The sequence below is a fragment of the Fomitopsis serialis genome (assembly GCF_022376445.1).
Source record: "Fomitopsis serialis strain Sig1Antser10 chromosome Unknown B0H18scaffold_5, whole genome shotgun sequence".
NCBI classification, from domain to species: domain Eukaryota; kingdom Fungi; phylum Basidiomycota; class Agaricomycetes; order Polyporales; family Fomitopsidaceae; genus Fomitopsis; species Fomitopsis serialis.
Genome location: NW_025954965.1, coordinates 153300 through 174545, shown reverse-complemented (window position 1 = coordinate 174545; position 21246 = coordinate 153300). Strand labels below are relative to the sequence as shown.

Sequence of the window (21246 nt, the reverse complement as noted above, 5' to 3'; positions counted from 1 at the left end):
GGCGCTGCGACGAGATCGATGACAATGACGCTCAGGTAAGTTCTCATGGTATGTAACGCTTCGGCGCCGTTCAGGCTCGCTATGATATTGCCAAATACCATTGTGAGGACGCGCGGAAATCTCTGCTGCACGAATGCGTCTCATCCAATTGCGTGACATATCGTACCCCGGTTCGTCCTCTGGCAGGCACAACTCCCAGGCCACAGGGTTTCAACGGCCGTGGCATCACAATTAGTGCGTACGAACGCATGGACTACATGCTCCTGAATGTTGTACGCTTTGAATCTTCTGTATTGAACGCGGATCACTGACGCGCAGCTCGGGGCTCGGCCACGTCCAGGTGCATAGCACAAGTCGCGACACATGCCGTGGTAATGTGCACACTCCCGAAGAGCGGTGGGATGGTCTCAGACCGGCCAGATGCCTGGCGCACGGCGATCTGCACTGCACCCCTGCGGGTAATCTCCAGGTATGAAATTCCCTGGACTCGCGGCCTTTTGTGATTCTATCAACTGACCCGTGAATACTTACCACTTTACTGAGCTACGTGCACTCCGAGAGCAGGTGTAGCTTTGCTGCGGACACCCAGAAATAGTGTTCCAGCACACAGGCGGTAGGCCCCGGGCCCTAGGTGGCGGGCGAAACCCCTTAAATTTCTTTGAAACATCAGTAGCTATGAATATTGACCACATACCAGGCGCTCAAGAATCGTCCATGCGACAGGTGAGGAGTGTATAGACACATTTCTGTAAGGCCGGGCTTCAGGCTTGAGCTTCCCGCTATGCCAGTCTTTCCTCGGCGGTCTGGCTCAGGCTTGGTGTTCAGCTTATCTCATCACATTTCTCTCCGTCAGTCTAGTAGGTGGATCTCTGGCGACGACATAGCATATCAAATTCGTTCGCATGCCCCAGCCACAATCCGGGCACAGTGCCCAAATCCCGGCCCACTGGATTGGACGCTTCGTATGGCCACGCATAAGTCTGGGATCTAGTAGCTGCGAGACTAGGCGGTATGCCATTGAACCTCGTCTGTATGACGCCCATCCACTTTGCGAACGTCCAGTCTATACAAGCCCGACGTCGCATTATTTCAGGCATTGTGATCATAGACCATTCCCCCGTAACACCTTGTCATGTCTGTGCGCAGCCTAATCAGAGCTGAATGAAATATTAGCTATTGGTCATGTTCAAAAAGTGAGCTAGTAACGTCCTCCACCGTTGGGCCCCGCACAAAAAGTGCTTTTAGGAGGGGAGGTCGTCGGACGTTGGTATTCAGTGATCCGGACACTGCCCTGTTCAGCCTGGGCCGCCGTGGCCAAGGTCGCCGTTGCCTGGCTCAACCTGGCCGTCGATGTCCGCTGCGTCCGGCGTGATACAATACCAAGCGAGATGGACTCCGCCTATGTGTGTTTGAAAGGCGCGGGGAGCTGTCATGGCCAACCCAGCACATTGAAAGCAGACATGGATATGTACTAATAAAGGAGTGAACAACTATGACTGCTGTTGAGCTCCAAATCGAGTGAATATACATACAGTGACCGACTCGGAATGCCGGGCCGAGCGCGGACCAACACATGCGAAGCTTCTGGCAGCTTCGATCGATCGGGAGGATGCCGTAAAAGGCAGGTGTCGCGTTGTGCACGCGCTGTGCACGCGCCGGCGCCAGACATCCTCCTCAGTCCCCACTGACACTGCAACCTGCCACTCGCCTGCACTCACCATGCCTGTCTGCACCAACCGAGGATGCAGCCAGGAGTATGACTCTGCGGAGAACAAGGGCGACAGCTGCACTTATCATCCAGGCGCACCGGTCTTCCATGAAGGACTCAAGTCGTGGTCGTGTTGCTCGGATGTGAACAAGTCCGTGCTCGACTTTGACGAGTTCATGAAGATCCCGGTGCGTCACAGTCAGCTTGAGAATCAACACGAACTTGCGTTCATTCTGCATAGGGATGTACCAATGGCCCGCATTCAGACGCTGCACCCAAAACCGACGCCGCCAAGCCATCCACAGGCGCAAACCTCAAACTGACAGAGACGCAGGCAGGCGGGAAGGAGACATACTCTACCACACTCGCGCCTCAACAGATCGCGCTTTCTTCTATCGCATCAGCGCCTGCAGCTCCCGAGCCCGAGGAGGAGGACGACCTCAGCGCGTCTGTTGCGCCTGGCACGAAGTGCAAGAGGAATGGATGCAAGACGCTGTATGAAAGCGACGGGGCAAACAGGAAGGGTGATCGGCCGGAAGCGACGTGTACGTACCACCCCAAGGCGGTAGGTACCTCCGCCTCAGTTCGTCCTAGTAGTACACATTTTCATAGAGGCATTATCCACATAGCCGATCTTCCATGAAGGAAGCAAGGTATGTAGCGGCATCTCAAGGAACCGGGTGGAGCTCTATCTGCTGTGCTAGGGTTATTTGTGCTGTAAACGTCGCGTGCTGGAGTTCGACGAATTCCTCAAGATCGAAGGATGCAAGACCGGTCGACACTTGTTCGTGCCCAAGAACAAGGAAACCTCTGTATGTCCCACGACCGACAGATCTTTCAACCGGTCACTGACGCGTGAATTAGGCGGAGCAATTCACGGAATGCCGTATCGACCACTATCAGACCCCGGCCGATGTTCACGTCTCCGTCTTCGCAAAGCAGGCGGACAAGGAGCGTAGTACAGTGAAAATCGAGGAGAACGCCGTAAGTGTTCAACTTATCCATGCAAGTGAACTGTCGAATGGTCTTCTGACCGCATGTTTTCATAGATCCACTTAGACCTTTATCTCCCTGCGTCGAAGCGATTCAAGAAATCGATTGAGCTCTTTGGGCCCGTTGATCCATCGGCATCGTCATTCAAATACTATGGTACCAAGGTTCGTCTCCCGCGAACGTCGCTGTCCCATTTAATGAATCTAAGTATACTATGTTATCAGGTCGAGCTCGACCTGCGTAAAACGGATGCGCGAAGCTGGCCAGTGCTTGAGAAGTCGGTCCGAGATTTGGGCAAAGTTAATATCACCTTTGGTGTGGGTGGCAGGACGGGCACGATCGGCGCAAAGTCGATCATCTTAGACGACCAAAACAAGATCAAGGCGGCATCGCCACCGCCCGGGGCGTAGTTGATGCAAATTGAAGCGGGATTAGCGTGCCTTACAAGACTGTGTAGACTAGTCCAGACAATGAAGATGTATGTGTAACTCTACGCAACTGCTGGTGCAACCATCATAGAATCCCTGGCTTCTCTATCTGTGTGAACATTTGTATTATGTCTTCTTCGCGGAGGTCACTGAAGGACCCGAAGGCCATGCCGAACTCAGTGCCCTTGGAGACCTCCGTGACATCTCTCTTGAGGTGCTTCAGCGTCTCTATACGTCCTGTAATAGCACCCGTCAATCCATGTCCCCCTGCAGCCAGTCCTTACGTACCCTCGTAAACAGTGTCCCCGTTGCGAATCACCCGTGCCATCTTGTTCTTCTCCACCAGGCCATTTGTCACACGACATCCCGCGACCTTCATCGTCTGTTTCGACTTGATGTGGATGTCAAAGAGCTGCAGCACGTTTGCCTCGCCTGTCACGCGCTTCTCGATGATCGGCGGGAGCAGCCCGATGACCTTCGCCTTCACATCGTCCATCAGGCGATAGATAATCGTTGAAGTAATCCATGGGACCTGCTGAGAGGCTGCTACGCTCTGGACGGGACGAGGGACGCCGACTGCAAAGGCGACGATCATGCCTGCGAAGGAGAGGGGAATAACAAATTAGGTTATCTGCCGGACGAACACTGGCTGCACGCACCATCCGCAGCCTTCGCCCTCATGACATCCGACTCGCTCACATCGCCCACACCAGTCGCGATGATCTTGGTCCGAGCGACGTGGTTTCCGATCCCTTGCAGCGCACCTGCGACAGCCTCCGCGCTGCCACTCACGTCCGCCTTAATGATCAGTCTGAGCTCCTTCGGGCCGTTCTCCTTGCTCCTGGCCTCTTCAATTTGCTCGCCAGCCTCGGCTGCTGCCTCCTCCTTCTCCTTCTGATCCCTATCCTGCCGTCGTTGCTCGTTCAAGATCTCGACGTCGCCCAACGTCGCCTCCAGATCCGCTTGGCGCTCGCGATTCGCGAGCGCTTTCTTGATCTCCGACTCGGATCCCTTCAAGACCTCGTCTCCTGCATTCGGAAGTTCCTTCCAACCCGAGACGGTAACAGCCATTCCGGGATAGGCTGTCTTGACGGACTTCCCATTTGCATCATGCAGAAGGCGTACCTTGCCGTTGGCCAGACCGGCAATGATATGGTCAGACGGCTTTAAACATCCCCGCAGAACCAGGACGGTGGCTACAGGTCTAATTGAGATACAATCAGTCGCCCGACATGCGCTTCCGACAGAAACTGTCAACTCACCCAAGACCCTTTTGAACCTTAGACTCAATGACATAGCCATGTATGGCGCCCTCGCGCTCCGCGTGCAGATCCTGCATTTCCGCCAGGGCGGAAACGGTCTCGACGAGCTGATCGAGACTCTGCCCGGTCAAGCCTGAGACCTGCACGGAGGGAATATCTCCGCCGAATGTCTCCAGCTGCACGCCCGCTGCTAGCAGAGCATGCTCAACCTTGCTCTGCAGCACCAGATTAGTCGCAATACAGAATGCAATGGGGAAAGCACCCACCGCATCCGCGCCAGGCTTGTCGATCTTGTTGATAGCCACGACAACTCCGACTTTCTCCTTGTTGATGAGCTCGATCACCTCGCGCGTCTGCGGCATGATCCGTCGTCTGCTGCTACGACAAGAACGATAATGTCCGTCACCTCCGCACCACGGGCGCGCATAGCAGAGAATGCAGCATGCCCTGGAGTGTCGAGGAACGTAATCGTTCGAGCATCACCACCGCTGCCACTCGCAGGCACAGGGACCGAGAAGGCACCAATGTGTTGCGTGATACCTCCCGCCTCGCCCTTCGCGACGGATGCGGACCGCAGCGTATCGAGCAGTGTTGTCTTACCGTGGTCGACATGTCCCATAATAGTCACCACCGGTGGGCGGAGCGGAAGGGTTGGAGGCTGAGGGTGAGGGGGACTATGCACATGGTGAGCAGATTGGAGTCATTGAAACGAGGATTGGCAACTCACGGCGGATATATATCAAAAGCGGCTTCGTCATTGACGACGGGATTCCAGCCGAACTCCATCGCCAGAAGTGAGGCGTACTCAGACGTCAGCACTAAGAGGACTGATTGAGCATGCAAATGTTGCTTCAATGCACTGCGCACGCACGGTGTTCATACGAGGCTTCCACATCCATGCCCACTCTGATCATCCTCCGACGCAGAACATTCGGAGGAACCTTCAGGAGCTTCGCAAAATTACCTACAGTCACCACGGTAGGATGAAGAGGTCGCGCTTGACACCCTAGAGTTCTGCTTCGTCGACTTTGGTTTCTTCTCCTTTGGCTCGCTTGGACATGTTGCTCATCACCGCGAGTGCGGATCGTTTTTGGAAGACGACTTCCTCTTCGCCATTATTCAACCTCGATACGACGGAGCCCCTCTCCTTCTCCTTACGCGCGAAGTCTTGTCTGTCCAGGAGCGGGGCTTGACTCGAATTCCTCAGGAACATCAACTTCGTCAACCTCAGCCTTCTCTTCAACTTCTGGCCGAGCAGCACCAGCCAACTGGGTCCCGCCTGTCTCAGTATTCATCTGCTCCCCAACATCTCCTTCATGTCTTCGTCGCCCTCCTGCGCAGCTTGAGCATTCTCCAAATCCCGCTTGATTCGCTGTTTACTGAGGATGTCACCCAGTGTCCCTGAGCGCCGTGAGGTAGCCGAGGGAGAGCCCTGAGCACTCGTGCCCTTAGCAACCGTGAGCGTACAAGATCAACAGTGTCAGCTGGTTTATCCGATCGACCACGGTGTGGTGCTGCGTCCTTTGATGAGGTGCCGAATCTCTTAACGCCAGATGTGGAAGCGCATCCCGCTGACCCGGATTGGAGAAGGCTTTTGGTGGTGAGGATGGTGAGCGCTCTACTGCTGTGACTGTCAGGCTCGGAGTGACCGTGCAAGTGACCGGAGATAGTGAATATGGCACGAACCAGGTTGGTTTTGTTCCCTTGGGATTCCGCAGGAGTGATACGCCGCGCCCATGCACGCGCTTGCGGAGCAGAGCCAGAGGTGTCGTTGAGGTTTTTGAGAGTCGTCATCTCTGGACTGTGATTGTTGTTGGCCCCATGACGCGCTCGTGGAACAGGAGGCCTCGAAGAAGAGGCGGTAGTCGAGGCATCGTAGTTCTGAGAGGAAGGTCCCGGCTCCGGCCTCGCCCACTTTCCTAGAGGTTTAGGCTAACACTACGTAAGAAAGATAGGCATAAGATGGGAAGTATACCTACAGCAGGCTGAACGGCTGCAGAAGCGGCACGGACAAGCGGACGCTTGATGTGAACGGCACGGCGTGCGTGGTGCATGGCGGTCACGAAGTACGCCTGAATTGAACGAGTGGAAGTCTGGTCTTCCCGGACTAAGAGACTATTGAAGGGACATCGACGAAAGGTGGGATGAGAGGTATGCCTGCGGTCCGAGGGCGCTGTGGCTGGAGGCGGTCACTGCAAATGCGACATTGCGACTTCCGCCGATCTGGCCGTGTCCTGCCAGCGTGACGATCACGTGAGTGGTGTACTCGCGTTTGACGGGCGCGTCGCATTGCTCGCCTCAGACGCGTCCAACCGTCAGCCACATCCAATGCATCCACACATTGACGGCCCTCAGGGCAAGGACTAATGATTCCATCCCACTTCATAAGAAATAATTATATCCTGACAGTATACAGTTGTGCGTGCACAAATAATGTCACGGCTCTCTACCAGAATAGACACCGCTTCTCCATCGGAGGGTTCAGCTGCTCACGAATGCTCGTCAGCGAAGTGACGTCATATAGAAAATAAATTTTACCTTTGCTTTGTCTGAACATTGGAAAGCTGCTGCGAACTCTGGGATATTGAATACCGTGCCGTCGACACGGTATTGATTGGGCGAATGCGGGTCTGTGCGAACGCGGGCAACCTGCGACCAACAGCGTTCAAAACTGAACGCAATTTGGGTAGATAATATACTTACAGCCGACTCTGTCTTGATGTTCCTTGCCCACCCACGAGCAAAGGAAATGAAGAACAGTTGCTCTCTGTCGCATCATTGATATCAACATTGATGCAGGCATTTAGACTTCTGCAATATCTTACCGCGTGAAGTTCAGTCCAGGTAGAAGATATTCGCCGCCATTAGCAAAACTAGAGTCGTACTGCGCCTTCCAAGCGCGGTATGCTTGAATGATGCCCGTGTCGCCAATGTTCTCCCCGGACGTGCTGTGGCTCATTCATCAGAGAGCACAGGACAGGATGCGCACGTTTTACATACAGGTTCCCCTGCGCAACAGATCGTTAGTAGTGGAAGACCAGAGAGATAAGACTCTACATACATTTACGTGGATCTTCCCGCCCTTGCCGTCGTCGATGGTATACTCTGATTACCACTTATGAGCCTCGGTCAAGCCCCTTGATACACTACGCACCAGAATATTGCTTGACAATGCAGTCTTGCCTCTTCTTGAAACCTTCGCTAGTAGCGTTCGTCCACCATTGCTCAAGCTTGCCCTGTTGATTATACAGTCTTCCGGCGGAGTCAAATGCATGCTATGGAACCGATGATCAGCAACAGGACTGAGGTGAACTGTACAGGCGTACCGTGAGCTCATGGGCAGCCACCTGTCCAAACGAGCCATATGACATGTATCCAGGCCTAGAATGAAAGTTCATGAATTTGCGCTTCACAGCATTATCGCATCCACTCACCAGACTCGAGAGAAAAACGGTGGCTGCAAGATCCCGGCTGGGAAAACGATCTAATGGAAAACCAGTCAACACACTGGTAACGTAGACATGCGGAATCATACCTCATTGGCCGGCGGGTTGAAGTACGCGTTGACCGTGGATGGGTACATCTCCCACGCCTCGGTATCTCTTTGTTTGCCAAGCTTTTGCCATGTCAAGTACTCCTCGTTCGCGCTGAGAAACGCAAAGTTAAGAGTGATCATGACTACATGAGCGGAAGACCCACTTGCTGCTGAGAATGTTCTCGAGGAAAGTCCCAGAGTCGATGTTTACGCGCGAGTAGTACGTCAAGATCGACGCGGGGTTCTCTGTGTCCGGAGACAGAGGATATCCCACCTTGACACGAATCGCGTCGGCCTAAAGATTGTTGAGCAACGCTATGAAGTCACACATAAATGTGTATTACCTTTTCCGCAGCGGCAGCAGCGCTCTTCTGATCCATCCACTCCAGGTGTCCTAGAGAACTCTTGAATGTCTCGATGATGTCTATAGGAGACCCAGTCAGTGTCCAGCAATAATATCGGGATACACTCTCCATTGCGCACACCTTTGATGATCTGGGTGCCCTTTCTCTTCGAGTCCCCTGCGAAAGTCTCGTTGACGAAGTACCTTCCAGTGCCGAAGCCCATCGCCGCCTCTACTTCGGCCGTGCAGTACTCCGCGCGGTCACCGACCGCACCTTTCTTCAAGCCCTTCAAGCGCTCTTCCAGGCTGCGTACTGCCTTCCACGCCTCGGTGTCATATCCGAGATAAGGCGCCAACGCGAGGGCTGCACGCGTCACGAGGTAGCCTTCCAGTGTTTCGGCACTCGTCTCGTTCAGTATGGCCGACAGCGATGTTGGGTACGTCACAGACGTCAGGATGGCAGTGTTTGGGAAATTACGCGGAGTAAACGCGGCGAAGTACTCTGGGAAGTCGACTTGAGGGAGCTGGGCGGTCAGGTTGTCAATTGGGACGGGATTGTATGTCGCAATAGGATCTTGATACAGAATATCACTGCAACAGAGTCAGCTTCCCGCGTAGCGAATCGTTACAGATGATACTTACAGATCCAAGCTTGCGTTGGCAATAGACTTCTCGAATGCGATGATGTCCTTCGCTACCTTGTGGGCCTTCTCCGGGTCCATGGGTTCAGGTTCATCGTCATGACCGTCGTCGTCGCCGTCATCATCACCGCCCCATGGCGGCCAGGGCCAAGGCGGCCATACGCGCAAGCGTTCCTGATACACAGCCTCGCTACTACCCAGCCTGTAGACCTCACTGCCATCGACATATTCCTCTTCCTCTGACAGAGTAACGAGAAGACGTTCGAGGACCTCTTGATAGAGGTCAATGAATGATTCTTCTTCGTAATATTCCTGTTCAAGCGAGCCTCAGAGACATGGGATATCGAGAACACATCGACTGACCTTAGACGGGAGACCAAGCTCGGGTTGACTGAACCACAACGTCATGAAGTTCGGGTCAGTGCCGACGTCACCTTCAATTTCAGCGGAGAATAGACCACCGATACCCCGAGTGTGGAGGTAAGCAATAGCTGCCGTCAGTCCAGTCATCTTCTTCGTCAGGACTTTAGGTATCTTGGCGTCGACTACAGTAGCTTTGCCATAGAGCAGTTTCCTGATCTTGTTTGTCACGGTCGCCAAAGGTAAAGAGCCAAGTTGGTTGAGCTTCTCCTCGTCCATGCAAGACCCATACAGGCCACGCAGCTTCTTCATGAGCTGCGCGTCGTACGAAGTGGTGAGCGTCGAGGGTGAGACGTATGCGTCGGACGTGAGAATCTCCTGGAGCACCCTTCGGTTCTGCTGCGCAAGGGCCTCAAAGTTCCCAAACACTCCCTTGTCAGAAGGAATTGGGTGAATCTTCAGCCAACCGCCGTCTGTTAGATACTTCAGCTAGTAATCAACGGATGCAAATATCGCGACGCACTGGCGAAGTCATAGAAGTTCTCACAGGGATCTTGGCTAGTGTCCAACGAAGACAAAATCGAGGACGACAGAATGATACAATCAGCGGATAGACATGTAGGCTGCTCAAGTAGTTGGCATCGTACAGGTAGCGGATCACCCGAGCAAATACGCACCTCGTCCGGGGCACCGGTCGGCACAGGGCCAGGCACGCTCACAGTGCTTGTCGAGACGGACGTAGAAGTCGCTGTCTGTGTCTGTATCTGTGTCTGTGTCTGTGTCGTGGTGGCATACACTGTAGAAGTGACGGTGCTAGGAGAGTCACCGCCATGCCATGTGTTAAGCTTGTGTTGTGCGCCGGCGAATAGGCCAATGAAGACGGAGCTCAGTAGCAAGAATATCAACGCTACTACAAGAAGCACTTGAGTGAGGGGAGTGAGGGGTTCCTGCAGGATAGACGTAAAAGACGATGTTGAGGTTGTTGGTCGGCATCCGGATGGTCCACATCCTGTAGGAGCGGGGCAGTTTCTGTGGGGAGGAAACGTCGGGAATGTTTCACTGGCATGATGAGGGGCTGGAGTGACTCTAACCTTCATCCGCAGACGGCCTCGCGTCGCGAGTGTCCGCCATGCTCCTGAAGAAAGGGCGGAATGAGAGCCTCGAGGGCAAGAAGACGGAGGAAGAGCGCAGTCTGAGCGTGGTCCCCTGCACGCTCCCACTCGACGCGGAAGCGCGGCTCCATCACATGACCGCACTACAACGGGCAATCTCGACCGGACGCGTTCTTACCGCGTCGTGTCAGCTATTCAAAAGGACCCCCTCCTCCTGCTGCTCCTCCTGGATTCACAGTTTCAACGTGCATTGACTAAATACACTCGATGTGAAAACGAAAACGGAAGAGCGGTTACTATATTGTGATTGCGTTGACGGTTTCAGTTCATGTACGTATGTACAGTCCGTGAGCCCAATATGAGGTTGGCATTGAGATTTCAAGTTGCCGTAGCACCAGGCCGAGGTTACCAATTCTCTCGTCGTGAGATAGTACGAAGTGCTACGAAGTGACAACTTGCAATTGAGAGTTCGGTACAGCATTCATAGGGAATGTATCTAGTCTTCGCCTGCAGAGAAGAACCACATACCAAACCCGGGGCTGCACAGGGTCAAGTAAGGTTTTCTCGGCCGCTCCATGTAGATGGCACAATCATTACTCACCTTCCAGATGAATGGTGTGAGAAGTAATCAAAGTCAACATTGACTGTGCATGACGGTATCAGTGACGCGGACGTGAAGACTCCAGAGGCAAGGCACGTACCAGACATCGCCAATACAAGCTAGGATATTGGGTTCAGCACTAAGTGTTTGATGATAAGAAAAAGTACCCACGGCTCTTTCCTCAAGGTTCAGGTCGCGAACAACGTAAGGGGCTCTCGGCGTAGGATCCTCCGCGTCTGACGGTAGAGAACTGAAGCGAATGAAATACTGGCCTTCAGCAGACGTCAGAACCACGAGTAAATCTCCACGCCATAACGCCTCCCTCACACACCTGTATCGGTGAATAGCTACAGTGCGTGAGATCAGTACAGTCTGCTGCCGAATGTCCTGTAGGACATTACCTCCCGACCAAAGCCTCTAAAGGCGCGACGGATGCTGGCAATCTCTTGCCCTCGCGCATCCCGGAGGAAGAAATACCAAGCAAGGAATCCTTCGTCTATCTTGGCCAGTGTGTGAAGACTTCAGTGTCTGGCTCTGGTTGCGCTTCCGATGCAACCGAAAGTATGCGCTGGGGCTCTCCCTTGCGTACGATCAGCGAAAGTCGGTGGGTAGAATTCAGAAAGTCTACCTGAGAAACAGGTCGTATCGTCTGCGCCACGGGTGCCATAGCTGCTGCACCTCACCAAATGTATCAAGCACAGGCTCGCCTTCGGGGTGTATGTGTTGTAACCTTGGAGGCGTTGCACGAACATCCGGGAGTTTATCCACGCAAAGGGGCGTCGAACCTAACATGATAATTATCAGGCAGGGTTGTATTCGAAAGTATAAAGCGATACAGACCCAGAGGACGGGCGTCCCGTAAGCATCCATGACCACTGCACGGAATGGCCGATGCGTACGAAATATCTGACGTCCGAATGTCGCGAAAAACCCTCGTGGCTCTTCAGCAATAAATCCCAGTGTTTCACCATCCGTATTTGCTTCACAACAACTCAGTTTCACTGCGCTCGGATCCGGTGACAGAGACGGAGCTCACTAATGACATATCGGTTCGTCTGCTCAAACCCGACGAAGATGTTGAGCATCTCTATCTGCCTAAGGAGACAGACGCAAGCTGCTACCACTCAGGAAATGTTGCGCAGGTCAAAAAACAGCCCACCTTGTTACGACAAGCTCTTCATGGCCCAGAAGCAATCTCTTCAACCCGTCCTCGGGATCACTGAAAGGACCTCTTTGGCTTTCGTCCCAGAGCGGCGACTCCTCTGACGAGGGCCGGTCTTCTTGCGGAGGGCTATCAAAGCCATGCGGTCCCCTCGCTGATTCTGCGCGCAGAGTTACTCGGGGGCGCTGTCTACTGCTGCCAGTGCCTCGTTCAGGGAACCTGGAGAGCGCGTAGGCGCGGCTTAGGACAAGCGGCCGTAAGACAGACTGTGCTCGCGGTAGTTTCAACAGTAGGCCCGTTGATCTTGCAAGTACAATCATAGCAGCATAAGAGGTTGAATCCAAAGACGAGTATCGTGGTGGAGGCAAGGATGCAGTTGTGCGTGGCACGGCCGGCAGCTCGGGGAACTCGCTCTTAGCCACATGCGCGACATCCTTCGATCGGCGAGTCCCCGCGCTTCGGCGAGTCGCAAGTCGTCTTTCACAAACAACCTGCGTTGGCAGATGCTCCGTCCTCCAGCGACACAGCGGCCCCCACTCCATCTTCTGGGCCGCTCGCGTCCTCAACTATGCCCACCCACCCTCGCACGCCCTAGGCCGGCAACTCAGGCACGCACACTCTTCGGATGGTTCAAGAAATCCAACGCCGCGCAGACGAAAAAGGACTCCGCGCCGGTGCTCAGTCAGGACGACCTCTTCCACCCGTTCTCCAACTCGCCATTCCCTGCGATCCGTGCACGCGGAGAAGCAGTCCAGAAGCTCGCACCCTGTCCAGTTTGTGCAGCTGAAGCCAAGGGTACAAGCGGCACGCATGTCCACACGCACGCCCAGCCGAAAGCGGTCAAGTTTGAATGTCCAGACTGTGGGTGGCCCACGCACTGTTCAGAGGAGCATTGGAGGATGGATACGGAGCATAAGAAATACTGCCGAGATTGAGGGAGGTGAATGAAGACGAGCATGACCTGAGGAGTGGGCGTAGGATGCGAGAGTTCGAGCTACCAGGTGCGGCAAAGCCTGCCATCGTATCGTGTATTGAGTTGAGCGTGGCGACACCCTTCAGGTCCCCAAGACTCGGAAGCTGCTATTTCTTTCGCGAACTGGGACGTCTTCTGGTACACCCGAAATTTCCCGTCCATGGACACGGATCGGTCGCGGCGGCATGCGAGCAAGCTGCTCACCTACCCGATCACGATCGGGTCCGTCCTACATCAATTCAGTGGACTGACGCTGCGCAACCAGCGGCTCACATCAGAGGGGAGTCGCTCATTAGCTGGTGAGTGTTTAGTCCGAGGCTTCTCGGCCGCGGTATTCACTGCTTTCAAGCTCTGCGGACTACGTTGCACGTCCCTCCTGGTGCGCCTGAAGTGGAGGCTGCAGCTGCAGTAAAACCGCAAGCGCGGATTTTTGTATTGGGTGCGCGGGCAGAGTCGTCTTTACCGCCGCACGTTTGGGAGCAGCTTTGCCTGCTCTTCCCTGCGGCGTTGTTTCACCTCTACTTCATTGGCCCTCAAGTGTCCCTACCGAGACCCGCGAGCGAGCTGAAGAAACCAACGAACAAGCCGCAGCCGCAAAGCTCGGATGGTCAGCAATCATCGTCAACAGACTCGTCGTCAGAAAGCGTATCACAGGCGGATGGAAAGTCGGCTGACGAGAAGCCTGTCTATGTGCCGAACATCTACGAGCCTCCTACTCCGGCGCCGATTGCACGACTGAAGCGCACTAGGGAGTCGATTCAGCAATATGGCGTCCCTTCTTACACAGTTCCCTACACGCCGCAACTCACCATCACAGGCATGCAAGCCGGATACATGGACGTGCACGCGCATTTCCAGGAGACCTTTGACCCATACACGGATTGCTTCGTCCTATTCTCTCCTGGATTTGGCTTCCCATCGCCGAACTCGACTTCGGAGGTCACTGGAGAACCCTTGTTGCAGATCGCCTCACCAACGGAGTGGGGCCCGGTTATCCCCTTGCTGCTGGCAAGCAAGTGTCCCATCTTCGTGACCGGCTTCTCCCCCGCGGATGTGGAGCGGGATGTGAAATCGCTCTCGACTGCCCCTGAAGTCGCCGGAGAGTTCGACTGGGTAATCACTCCGGGGCCAAATGCATTTGGGAGCGAGAAGTGGGAGGTAGCAGACTTCGATCCTCGCGTGATGGTCAAAACCAATTGGGGTCTTTGGGGGATTCGAGGCAAGAGGAGGGATGTGCAGGAGTCGAAGAGATGGTTCTTTTAAATGTCGCAGTACACATCATAATGCTACCATACAGCTTACCATCCGTCTGTCCCACTGACCCTGAGTCTCAGCCACAGACGCGGTATGGTCACGTGTACCGCGTCCGTCGCGTTGACCGTGGCGCGTTCAACGAACCCACGATCTCTCTTCCACCGCGCTGGCCCGACTCTAGCGGCGACTGCTCGCGTCCCATACTCTGCGTCCCATACTCTGTCTCTACTCACGCAGACTGGTAGCCGGCGCACTTAATGGTCTACCTGCCCCCTCCACATCTCGCGTCAGAGACGCGTCCTTCCTATGGCGAGACCTACGCGAAGATCCTCGCCACTCATCGTCGCTCCCCCACCACTTCCGCCTCGTCGGTCATCATTCTCGTAGCCCCTGATGTAGATGCGCTCTGTGCCGCACAAATGCTGGCGGAGCTCTTCAAGCAGGACGACGTCATGTACCGGATTATTCCGTTTCTGGCCACGCTGAGCTTGAGCGCATGAGAGACGAGCTTGCTACGTATTCCGACGTGAGTATCATTGATATGGTCTGCGCTGAACATGACGTGCTGAGGGTCGTGCAGCTGCACACATTGCTTCTCCTAAACATGGGTGCCATCCTCGATCTGCCATCCTCGGAATGGTTTGGGGACTTCGATCCACGGCTGACGGTGCATGTCATCGACTCGTCAAGACCTCAGAACTTGTCCACGGTTTTGGGGCGGAGAGAATGGTGACCGGATTGTCATTTGGGATGACGGTGGAGCAGAGCATCTGCAAGAGGAGAGGAAAGCTGGGAGCCCTAACTGTGAGGACCATCTATATACATGCATGAGACCCCATCACCTACTGACGACGGAATAGTATGAGCCGGAGCCTGATTCTGACTGACGAGTCTGACCTCGACTCGGAAGACGACGAAGAGTCGCTGAAGAAGATGAGGACGAAGAGTCGTATGAAGGCGAGAGCCCTCGGGGCGCAAGCGAAGATCATTAGGCGAAGGGAACCCTCCCGAAAACGACGCAGGCTTGAGGTGAGCATACCAAGCATATTCACTAGTATCCGTACGCTTATATTGCTCGATAGCGCCGGTCTGCGCGTATGTCAAGAGAATGCGGGCGGAATACGCGGCGCGATTGGAGAACATTACATGTCTGGAACGTGGCACGGTCAAAGTGCCTCCGGTACAATCTACATTCTGGCGACCGTGCTAGAGCGCGTCGACAACGACCTCCTTTGGTGGGTCGTATGTTTGTTCGATGCTGACGCGATGCCTCATGCGACTGTACTTGCCAGGCTCGCAGTATTGGGTCTCACATATCAGTACACGACATCTCGAATATCACGCGAAGACTACGACAAGTATCATTCTATATACTACGATGAGTCGCGCGCCTCAATCCCCCTCCGCCCGCATCTGCGGCAGCCGAATATGACTTCAAGCCCCAGAACCCCGACGACACGTCCGTGTACGCCTCAGACGAACTACGCTTCACGATGTTCCGCCACTGGAATGTGTACGATGCGATGTATCATTCATACTATGTAGCTAGTAAACTCGGTATCTGGAAAGAGCGAGGGAAGAAGCGACTGACGGGGCTGCTCGCGAAGATGGGGTGAGTGACACGAGTTCATTCGAGTGTTCTCTGCGGCTTCACTCACGCATTTGGGTGTACAGTTTTCAATACCAGAGACGCAGCAGCCGTATTCTCATATGGCGAAAGACCTCAAGCTCTCCCTTCGGCAAAAGCTCGACCAAATTGCACCCGAATACGGGCTTGTCGAGCTCTCATATCCTCCTTACGCGGTGTTATGGCTACCGCTCTCTTCCCTCTCTGCCGCCGACGCTGTCGAGGCGGTCTCCGCGCTGCTCGACGTGGCCGGCGGTGTGCGGATGGAGGTAGAGGTCGAAGGTGCGCGAAATGGCGGAGAGTGGTTTGGCGGGGGCCGCGTGTGGAATGGCGCCAAGGAAGGTAGACGAAGGGACGAGGAGCGCGAAAACATCCCACCGGGCGGCGCCGCGAGTGCTGTGAAGACCTCAAACGCACTCGCGAACGTCGATGGCAAGGATGACGGGGGCAGCGCAGAGCTGCAGTGGTGGGTGAAGAACTTCTGGACTGCGTTCGACGCGCTCAACGAGTAAGCACTCTGTTTCACTTCCTTGTGTGCGAGCCACGAATGTCGGTGCTAATGCGCACTGTAGCATCGTCCGACTGCGCGAGGCACTTCCACTCGCGATGGCACTCCACCGCGCGATCATGCGTCAGGGCTCGTCCATCATCGACAAGCACGATATTCGCACACTACGCGGGCACCGCGTCGTCATCCTCTCTCAAGGCCCGGATCTCGCCTTGTTTGCGCATCCTGGTGTGCTCTCCCGCCTTGCACTCTGGCTCGTCGAAGCGCTTCGCGATCGCCTAGCGGGCACTCAAGCGGCATTCTCTCGAAGCAAGCGGAAGAGTCTGCCGTTGGTGCTAGCGTGCATGAACGAGAGGGAAGGGACGTACATCGTCGTGGGTGTCATGGGTGCTCTGGATTATGGTGACGTCCGGAAGAAGTACGTAGCGTTGGCGGGGTTTGTTTTATGAAAGTGACGCTGATTTTTTGTTTAGTGAATTCGGTCTCGCATTTTTGGACGCGAAAGAACGATGCAACGCGCGAACGCGTCACGGCTCATTCGACACGAGTGTCCTGGAGATAAACAAGGACGATCTCAAGGTCTTCCTTGAAACGCTGTGCGAGCGGCATTGATACCACTTGTAGCAAGATGGACAACGACAATCTGATTGCGCAGCTGTTGACCATGCCAATGTCATGCCTAATACATCTGTAATGAGTAGTCCGCGGTTGTAATGTGTACCTGTGTATTCTGGCATCATCGCGAGTGTGTCGCATTCTAACTTAGCAATATATATAGAGCGTGTGCGTCTTCCTAGTACATGCTGAAACAAGACAGCTGCTCCAGTATACATTGTATGCTTCCACCGGTAGACCCGATACATGTTTTCACGGCCCACGGGCGCAACTCAGAGGACTCCTTTCGTACTGGGGATATCATTGCCGCCAGTTCTTTCGATTGCTTGGCGGATGGCTAAGGCCAACGCCTTGAAAGCGGACTCGGCCCTACGCATCCTAGTTAGCCGGATGTACTGGGTGAAGCAGTGTTGGTGGGCTCACCGATGATGATCGTTGTCCCCGCGGAGGACATCGACGTGAAGAGTGACGCCGGCTGCTATCGAAAACGAGTAGAATATGTGTGGGAACATCTCCGTGGAAAGGTCGCCGATTTTCTCCCTCTTCAGCCCGAGGTCAGTAAAGCAGTAAGGCCTTGAGCAAATGTCGATGACGGCGCGCGAGAGGGCCTGGCCGCATCATCAGAATCTGAAGACAAGAAAGGACATGCTGAAGGCAGTTACTTCGTCAAGTGGGGCAAATCCCGTGCCATATCTACGTATGCCGCGAACTTCACCCAGGCTGCTTGAACGCAGTGCCCAGTGCGATCGCGCTGTCCTGTGCAGACGAGCGATGTTAATTTGCATTACCCAGACATTGCACGGGCACTACATATCTGCAGTGTGGTGATCGTCTATCCAGAGGTCGCCTTTGCAGGACATGGTCAGGGACATGCCCGAGTGCTTCGCAAGGGCATGGTACATCTGCGTAACACGTCACATCAGAACGATTTGACGACAGCTTGAGCACCTCGACCAACAGACCGGCGACGTACGTGGTCCAGGAACCCAATGCCAGTCGAGATTTGGATCTCTTGCGCGTTACCAGAGCCTGGCTGGCAGTCGAGGTTGATGAAGACCTCGATCTGCGTCTCGTTCGTCTTCCTCTCTAACTTTGCGGTTCTCGCAGCCATTTGTGTAACGCAGTGAGTCTCGGATGCCTCAGCAGCAGGCTTCCAGTTCAACGAGTGCTTGCTGAAGCTGAGCGCGAAGCGCCGAGTCAATCCACGGCTGTGTTCCTAGTTACCGCTTTTGGCCGACCGTGATGATCAAATTTCAATTAACACCCGGCAACCCCGGCATTCGACGGCGCGGCACGGCCCGCACGGCGACCACTACTATGTAGTACGCCACTTCTCGCCATGCTACGGCCGCATCAAAATCCCCTTTGGTGCCATGAGGTCGCGCTCGCAGGTGTATCCCATTGCAATAGCTGCCGGGGTGCCTCGCGTGTATGTATCCCGCCGAGGGGAAGGAGCATCGCGTAAAGGTTCGACCCATGCTTGCTGACCATGACGATGAGTCCTCTTGCTGGTCAGTTTCAGCTTATGTATTCCCGCTAGAGTACGTCTCGAACTTCATCACAACGGCAATAAAGCAGCCTGACGACCGGGATGGGCCCCGCAGCCAATCTGCGATTGTGATCGGAGCTATTGCGTTGACAGATCGCTCGGTCGACCGGGAGATGATTCAATCGGTCTGCAGTCTCTGGCAGAGTCCAGACCGCTACGTCGAGTCCTTGGTCCCAGACACATTCAACCAGACCGACGTTTTCCGCCTCCAATGATCCAATGATGTGCGGTACGTTCATGTACAACTCGGTTCATCTGTGATTTCATAGGCCGCCGTAACTGCTCGGCGTAGTGTCTTTCACCGTTGTACGGCACTTCTTTCCTTGTGTGCCGAGCACATCGTGGATAGGCACAGGTGCCGTCCATATGGACGAATAGCCGCTCAGTACCGGTCAACTCTTCGCCTTCGCCGAGGTCAGAAGGTGACATCGGCCTTACTCCTATCAGGTTGTTGTGAGGATCTGGAGGGACATAGGTGAGTGGTCCAGAACACCGATCAGAACATGGATCGGAGCGCGCACCAGCGTCATTGACCTTGCAATTACTACCCCGCCGGACCTCGCGCACGCAGAGCACGGCGCCGGCAGAGGCGGGTGCTGTTGCGGGTGCAAACTTTCTTCCTGGACCAGTGCTTTTCTCTCAGGAGCATGAAGAACACACTGCGATGGTCAATTCGAGGTACGGCTTCGCCTCATGTACCTGAGCTCAGGTGTCCCCGCGTGGCTCGACAACGGGGGACCACAACCGTATCATGCATCTCGATTCCCCACGTCCTGGAGACCAGCCTAGTGAAATGTGCTCGGCGCGTCCCTTCAAGCTTCAGATCTCAGAAGAAACCTCCACACTCTTTTAACAGACACTGCGTGTCCCACAAACATCGTCGGACAGGATCCACTCTCATTTGACGGTCGACATATTCCCGACCCGCCTGTGAATCGAGCCCTCGTCTGCGCGGTGCAAGCAGAGCGAAAAGGCCATGACGCAGCCGTCCATTATCAGCGTCAACCTGGTCACCGTAGCTGTGGAGAGCTTGCTATATGGTGTCTTCCTCGCTCTGACCTCGGCTTCGTTCTACATCCTCATCAATCGCGCACTGAGTCAACCGTCAAGCCATGGGAGGTCGCGTCTGGCGTCCTTCTTGACCCCGGTGATGTTTGGTTCCATAGCTATCACCGTCACTGTCACCGCTGTGAGTGAGCCTCCCGTCGTTCCCGCCGCGCTTCCTCACCATCCATATAGCATTGGGTCATGACCGTCATTCGCCTCTTCGACGCCTTCGTACATTTCGAGGAGGGGCAAGCAGCATTGCTCTACTACTCGGATCTCGCTCTCACCACAGAGATTGTCAAGACTGCGTTTATCATCGCCACGGTCATCATATCCGACATCCTCTTGGTCAGTGCAGCGTTCCAATCACAACAAATGTGGGCTCACCTTCGCCGGTGCGCGCATGCAGGTTTACCGGCTATGGATAGTCTGGGGACATAATTACTTCGTCATTATAATTCCCAGTTTAACCGTGGTTGGCTTGTCAAGTGAGTCGTCTTCAATTCCTCCTAAGCATTGGTGACTGATCAAGCGGACTCGGTGCCGTAGTCGCAGGTCCTGGTGTGGTATACCAACTCTCACAGCTCAATGCGGGTAGCTCGGTGTTCGTCACAGATGTTAACCGCTGGATCTCCGCAGACTACTCGTGCACTTTCGTGTAAGTGAGGCCCAGCGGATGGGAACTGTTCTGCGCTGACTGACTGCGCTGCATCGATCTAGCACTAACGTCTACAGCACGTGTAAGACGCGTTATTCTCCGCATTTTGTGCCCAATTTTGAATCTCAATGATCGCAACAGTCGGGATTGCCTGGAAAGTGTGGCGCGTACGTCAACCTCAGGGTAGCAGGTCGTATGGCGGTGGGAACCTCCAAGTTGGTGCCGTCATAATTGCGTTCATACACGATTCTGACGTTTATGAAACAGCGAGTACTCGCAATGATGGTAGAAAGTGCTGCTCTCTACACGTAAGTCGCAGATCGCCGTCTATGATTTCCTAACAAAAGCATCAACACCTCCCCCAGATCATACGCCATCTTCTTCTTCGTCGCCTACCAAGTCAACAGCAACATACAGTTCACCGCAATCGACTCGCTCTGCCCCATCGCCGGGATCGCCTTCACGATGATCAACGTCCGCGTGGGTCTCGGATGGGCCCAGCGGGCACACCAATCCTCGCAGATCTCTTCGTCCGGGATTGGGTCGAGACGCGCCGCCGAGCAGTCCTTCGCCATGCGCCCCGTCGCGGTCGACATCACACACGTCGTGCACAGGGAGGACGATCTGGGACAGTCTGTCAAAATTGGGGCGGACGACTATCCCGTCTGAGCGAATGTTGTACTTCGAATCCGTTTTACATCGGCATTCCTGCGGATTAATTGGGGACCTTGGTACCTAGTATTGTATGTATGTACGTTGTCTGTGCCCATAGTACGACCTAGGGTGGCGGGCCTGTAATCATCTGCGTGCACTAGTCAAAGTGTCTAGCACCTCATTGCAGTGCCGAGGAGGTGCGTGCCGTCCTCAAGG

The 21246-nt window shown here is 54.7% G+C and overlaps 9 protein-coding genes across 9 annotated transcripts; 4 read left to right on the top strand and 5 right to left on the bottom strand.

Annotated features, from left to right (window-relative positions):
* Window positions 1-1660: 1660 nt before the first annotated feature.
* On the top strand, window positions 1661-3250 carry B0H18DRAFT_484096 (chord-domain-containing protein). The gene is made up of 7 exons (XM_048038252.1): window positions 1661-1896; window positions 1950-2273; window positions 2338-2361; window positions 2413-2520; window positions 2573-2692; window positions 2758-2865; window positions 2926-3250. The coding sequence occupies exons 1-7, from the start codon at window positions 1720-1722 to the stop codon at window positions 3109-3111; spliced, it is 1047 nt and encodes a 348-aa protein (XP_047898540.1). The 5' UTR covers window positions 1661-1719; the 3' UTR covers window positions 3112-3250.
* B0H18DRAFT_1114556 (initiation factor 2) lies at window positions 3215-5290 on the bottom strand (the record flags this gene model as incomplete). The annotated part of the gene is made up of 8 exons (XM_048033133.1): window positions 3215-3366; window positions 3418-3726; window positions 3789-4333; window positions 4392-4606; window positions 4658-4744; window positions 4798-5065; window positions 5119-5209; window positions 5263-5290. 8 exons carry the CDS (start codon window positions 5288-5290, stop codon window positions 3215-3217), a joined length of 1695 nt encoding a protein of 564 aa, XP_047898539.1.
* Window positions 5291-5769: 479 nt separating this feature from the next.
* B0H18DRAFT_484199 (uncharacterized protein) lies at window positions 5770-6641 on the bottom strand. Its single transcript, XM_048038253.1, has 3 exons — window positions 6371-6641; window positions 6078-6323; window positions 5770-5982 (listed from the first exon to the last, which is right to left on the bottom strand). Exons 1-3 carry the CDS (start codon window positions 6443-6445, stop codon window positions 5935-5937), a joined length of 369 nt encoding a protein of 122 aa, XP_047898538.1. The 5' UTR covers window positions 6446-6641; the 3' UTR covers window positions 5770-5934.
* Window positions 6642-6837: 196 nt separating this feature from the next.
* Window positions 6838-10367, bottom strand: B0H18DRAFT_869493 (Metalloprotease; the record flags this gene model as incomplete). Its single annotated transcript, XM_048040025.1, has 17 exons — window positions 6838-6876; window positions 6930-7040; window positions 7095-7158; window positions 7217-7339; window positions 7392-7399; window positions 7453-7496; window positions 7546-7666; window positions 7718-7772; window positions 7826-7875; window positions 7927-8038; window positions 8091-8221; window positions 8271-8350; window positions 8412-8860; window positions 8912-9222; window positions 9274-9743; window positions 9794-9893; window positions 9972-10367. 17 exons carry the CDS (start codon window positions 10365-10367, stop codon window positions 6838-6840), a joined length of 2664 nt encoding a protein of 887 aa, XP_047898537.1.
* A 178-nt stretch (window positions 10368-10545) lies between these two features.
* On the bottom strand, window positions 10546-12547 carry B0H18DRAFT_977683 (Scramblase-domain-containing protein). Its single transcript, XM_048044272.1, has 10 exons — window positions 12143-12547; window positions 12020-12078; window positions 11824-11963; window positions 11714-11768; window positions 11612-11690; window positions 11385-11502; window positions 11315-11330; window positions 11151-11255; window positions 10984-11062; window positions 10546-10921 (listed from the first exon to the last, which is right to left on the bottom strand). Exons 1-10 carry the CDS (start codon window positions 12463-12465, stop codon window positions 10879-10881), a joined length of 1017 nt encoding a protein of 338 aa, XP_047898536.1. The 5' UTR covers window positions 12466-12547; the 3' UTR covers window positions 10546-10878.
* A 50-nt stretch (window positions 12548-12597) lies between these two features.
* On the top strand, window positions 12598-14428 carry B0H18DRAFT_977675 (uncharacterized protein). The gene is made up of 4 exons (XM_048044271.1): window positions 12598-13010; window positions 13076-13146; window positions 13205-13417; window positions 13468-14428. Exons 1-4 carry the CDS (start codon window positions 12649-12651, stop codon window positions 14379-14381), a joined length of 1560 nt encoding a protein of 519 aa, XP_047898535.1. The 5' UTR covers window positions 12598-12648; the 3' UTR covers window positions 14382-14428.
* Window positions 14429-14629: 201 nt separating this feature from the next.
* Window positions 14630-17517, top strand: B0H18DRAFT_1180972 (CDC45-like protein-domain-containing protein; the record flags this gene model as incomplete). The annotated part of the gene is made up of 9 exons (XM_048035961.1): window positions 14630-14841; window positions 14943-15074; window positions 15283-15321; window positions 15455-15607; window positions 15665-15678; window positions 15756-15913; window positions 16047-16507; window positions 16572-16925; window positions 16981-17517. The coding sequence occupies 9 exons, from the start codon at window positions 14630-14632 to the stop codon at window positions 17117-17119; spliced, it is 1662 nt and encodes a 553-aa protein (XP_047898534.1). The 3' UTR covers window positions 17120-17517.
* On the bottom strand, window positions 17395-18233 carry B0H18DRAFT_1114551 (IGPD-domain-containing protein; the record flags this gene model as incomplete). Its single annotated transcript, XM_048033132.1, has 5 exons — window positions 17395-17491; window positions 17546-17730; window positions 17785-17878; window positions 17933-18024; window positions 18096-18233. The coding sequence occupies 5 exons, from the start codon at window positions 18231-18233 to the stop codon at window positions 17395-17397; spliced, it is 606 nt and encodes a 201-aa protein (XP_047898533.1).
* Window positions 18234-19193: 960 nt separating this feature from the next.
* B0H18DRAFT_483966 (uncharacterized protein) lies at window positions 19194-21151 on the top strand. The gene is made up of 8 exons (XM_048038251.1): window positions 19194-19860; window positions 19911-20066; window positions 20128-20206; window positions 20268-20376; window positions 20439-20458; window positions 20518-20591; window positions 20644-20684; window positions 20742-21151. The coding sequence occupies exons 1-8, from the start codon at window positions 19648-19650 to the stop codon at window positions 21043-21045; spliced, it is 996 nt and encodes a 331-aa protein (XP_047898532.1). The 5' UTR covers window positions 19194-19647; the 3' UTR covers window positions 21046-21151.
* Window positions 21152-21246: the final 95 nt, after the last annotated feature.

Excerpts from the sequence above, each read along its gene's own strand:
- B0H18DRAFT_483966 (XM_048038251.1), top strand. The coding sequence starts at position 19,648 with ATGACGCAGCCGTCCATTATCAGCGTCAACCTGGTCACCGTAGCTGTG. Across the intron at positions 20,067-20,127 it reads TCATATCCGACATCCTCTTG|GTTTACCGGCTATGGATAGT; the intron begins GTCAGTGCAGCG and ends GCGCGCATGCAG. Across the intron at positions 20,459-20,517 it reads CACTAACGTCTACAGCACGT|TCGGGATTGCCTGGAAAGTG; the intron begins GTAAGACGCGTT and ends TGATCGCAACAG.
- B0H18DRAFT_484199 (XM_048038253.1), bottom strand. The coding sequence starts at position 6,445 with ATGCACCACGCACGCCGTGCCGTTCACATCAAGCGTCCGCTTGTCCGT. Across the intron at positions 6,324-6,370 it reads CTGCAGCCGTTCAGCCTGCT|CCTAAACCTCTAGGAAAGTG; the intron begins GTAGGTATACTT and ends ACGTAGTGTTAG. Across the intron at positions 5,983-6,077 it reads AAGGGAACAAAACCAACCTG|CCTTCTCCAATCCGGGTCAG; the intron begins GTTCGTGCCATA and ends CACCACCAAAAG.
- B0H18DRAFT_977683 (XM_048044272.1), bottom strand. The coding sequence starts at position 12,465 with ATGATTGTACTTGCAAGATCAACGGGCCTACTGTTGAAACTACCGCGA. Across the intron at positions 12,079-12,142 it reads GAAGAGCTTGTCGTAACAAG|GCAGATAGAGATGCTCAACA; the intron begins GTGGGCTGTTTT and ends CTGTCTCCTTAG. Across the intron at positions 10,922-10,983 it reads TCACACCATTCATCTGGAAG|CCCCGGGTTTGGTATGTGGT; the intron begins GTGAGTAATGAT and ends GACCCTGTGCAG.
- B0H18DRAFT_977675 (XM_048044271.1), top strand. The coding sequence starts at position 12,649 with ATGCTCCGTCCTCCAGCGACACAGCGGCCCCCACTCCATCTTCTGGGC. Across the intron at positions 13,147-13,204 it reads GCGAGAGTTCGAGCTACCAG|GTCCCCAAGACTCGGAAGCT; the intron begins GTGCGGCAAAGC and ends GACACCCTTCAG. Across the intron at positions 13,418-13,467 it reads GGGGAGTCGCTCATTAGCTG|CTCTGCGGACTACGTTGCAC; the intron begins GTGAGTGTTTAG and ends ACTGCTTTCAAG.
- B0H18DRAFT_484096 (XM_048038252.1), top strand. The coding sequence starts at position 1,720 with ATGCCTGTCTGCACCAACCGAGGATGCAGCCAGGAGTATGACTCTGCG. Across the intron at positions 2,362-2,412 it reads TCTTCCATGAAGGAAGCAAG|GGTTATTTGTGCTGTAAACG; the intron begins GTATGTAGCGGC and ends CTGCTGTGCTAG. Across the intron at positions 2,521-2,572 it reads CCAAGAACAAGGAAACCTCT|GCGGAGCAATTCACGGAATG; the intron begins GTATGTCCCACG and ends CGCGTGAATTAG.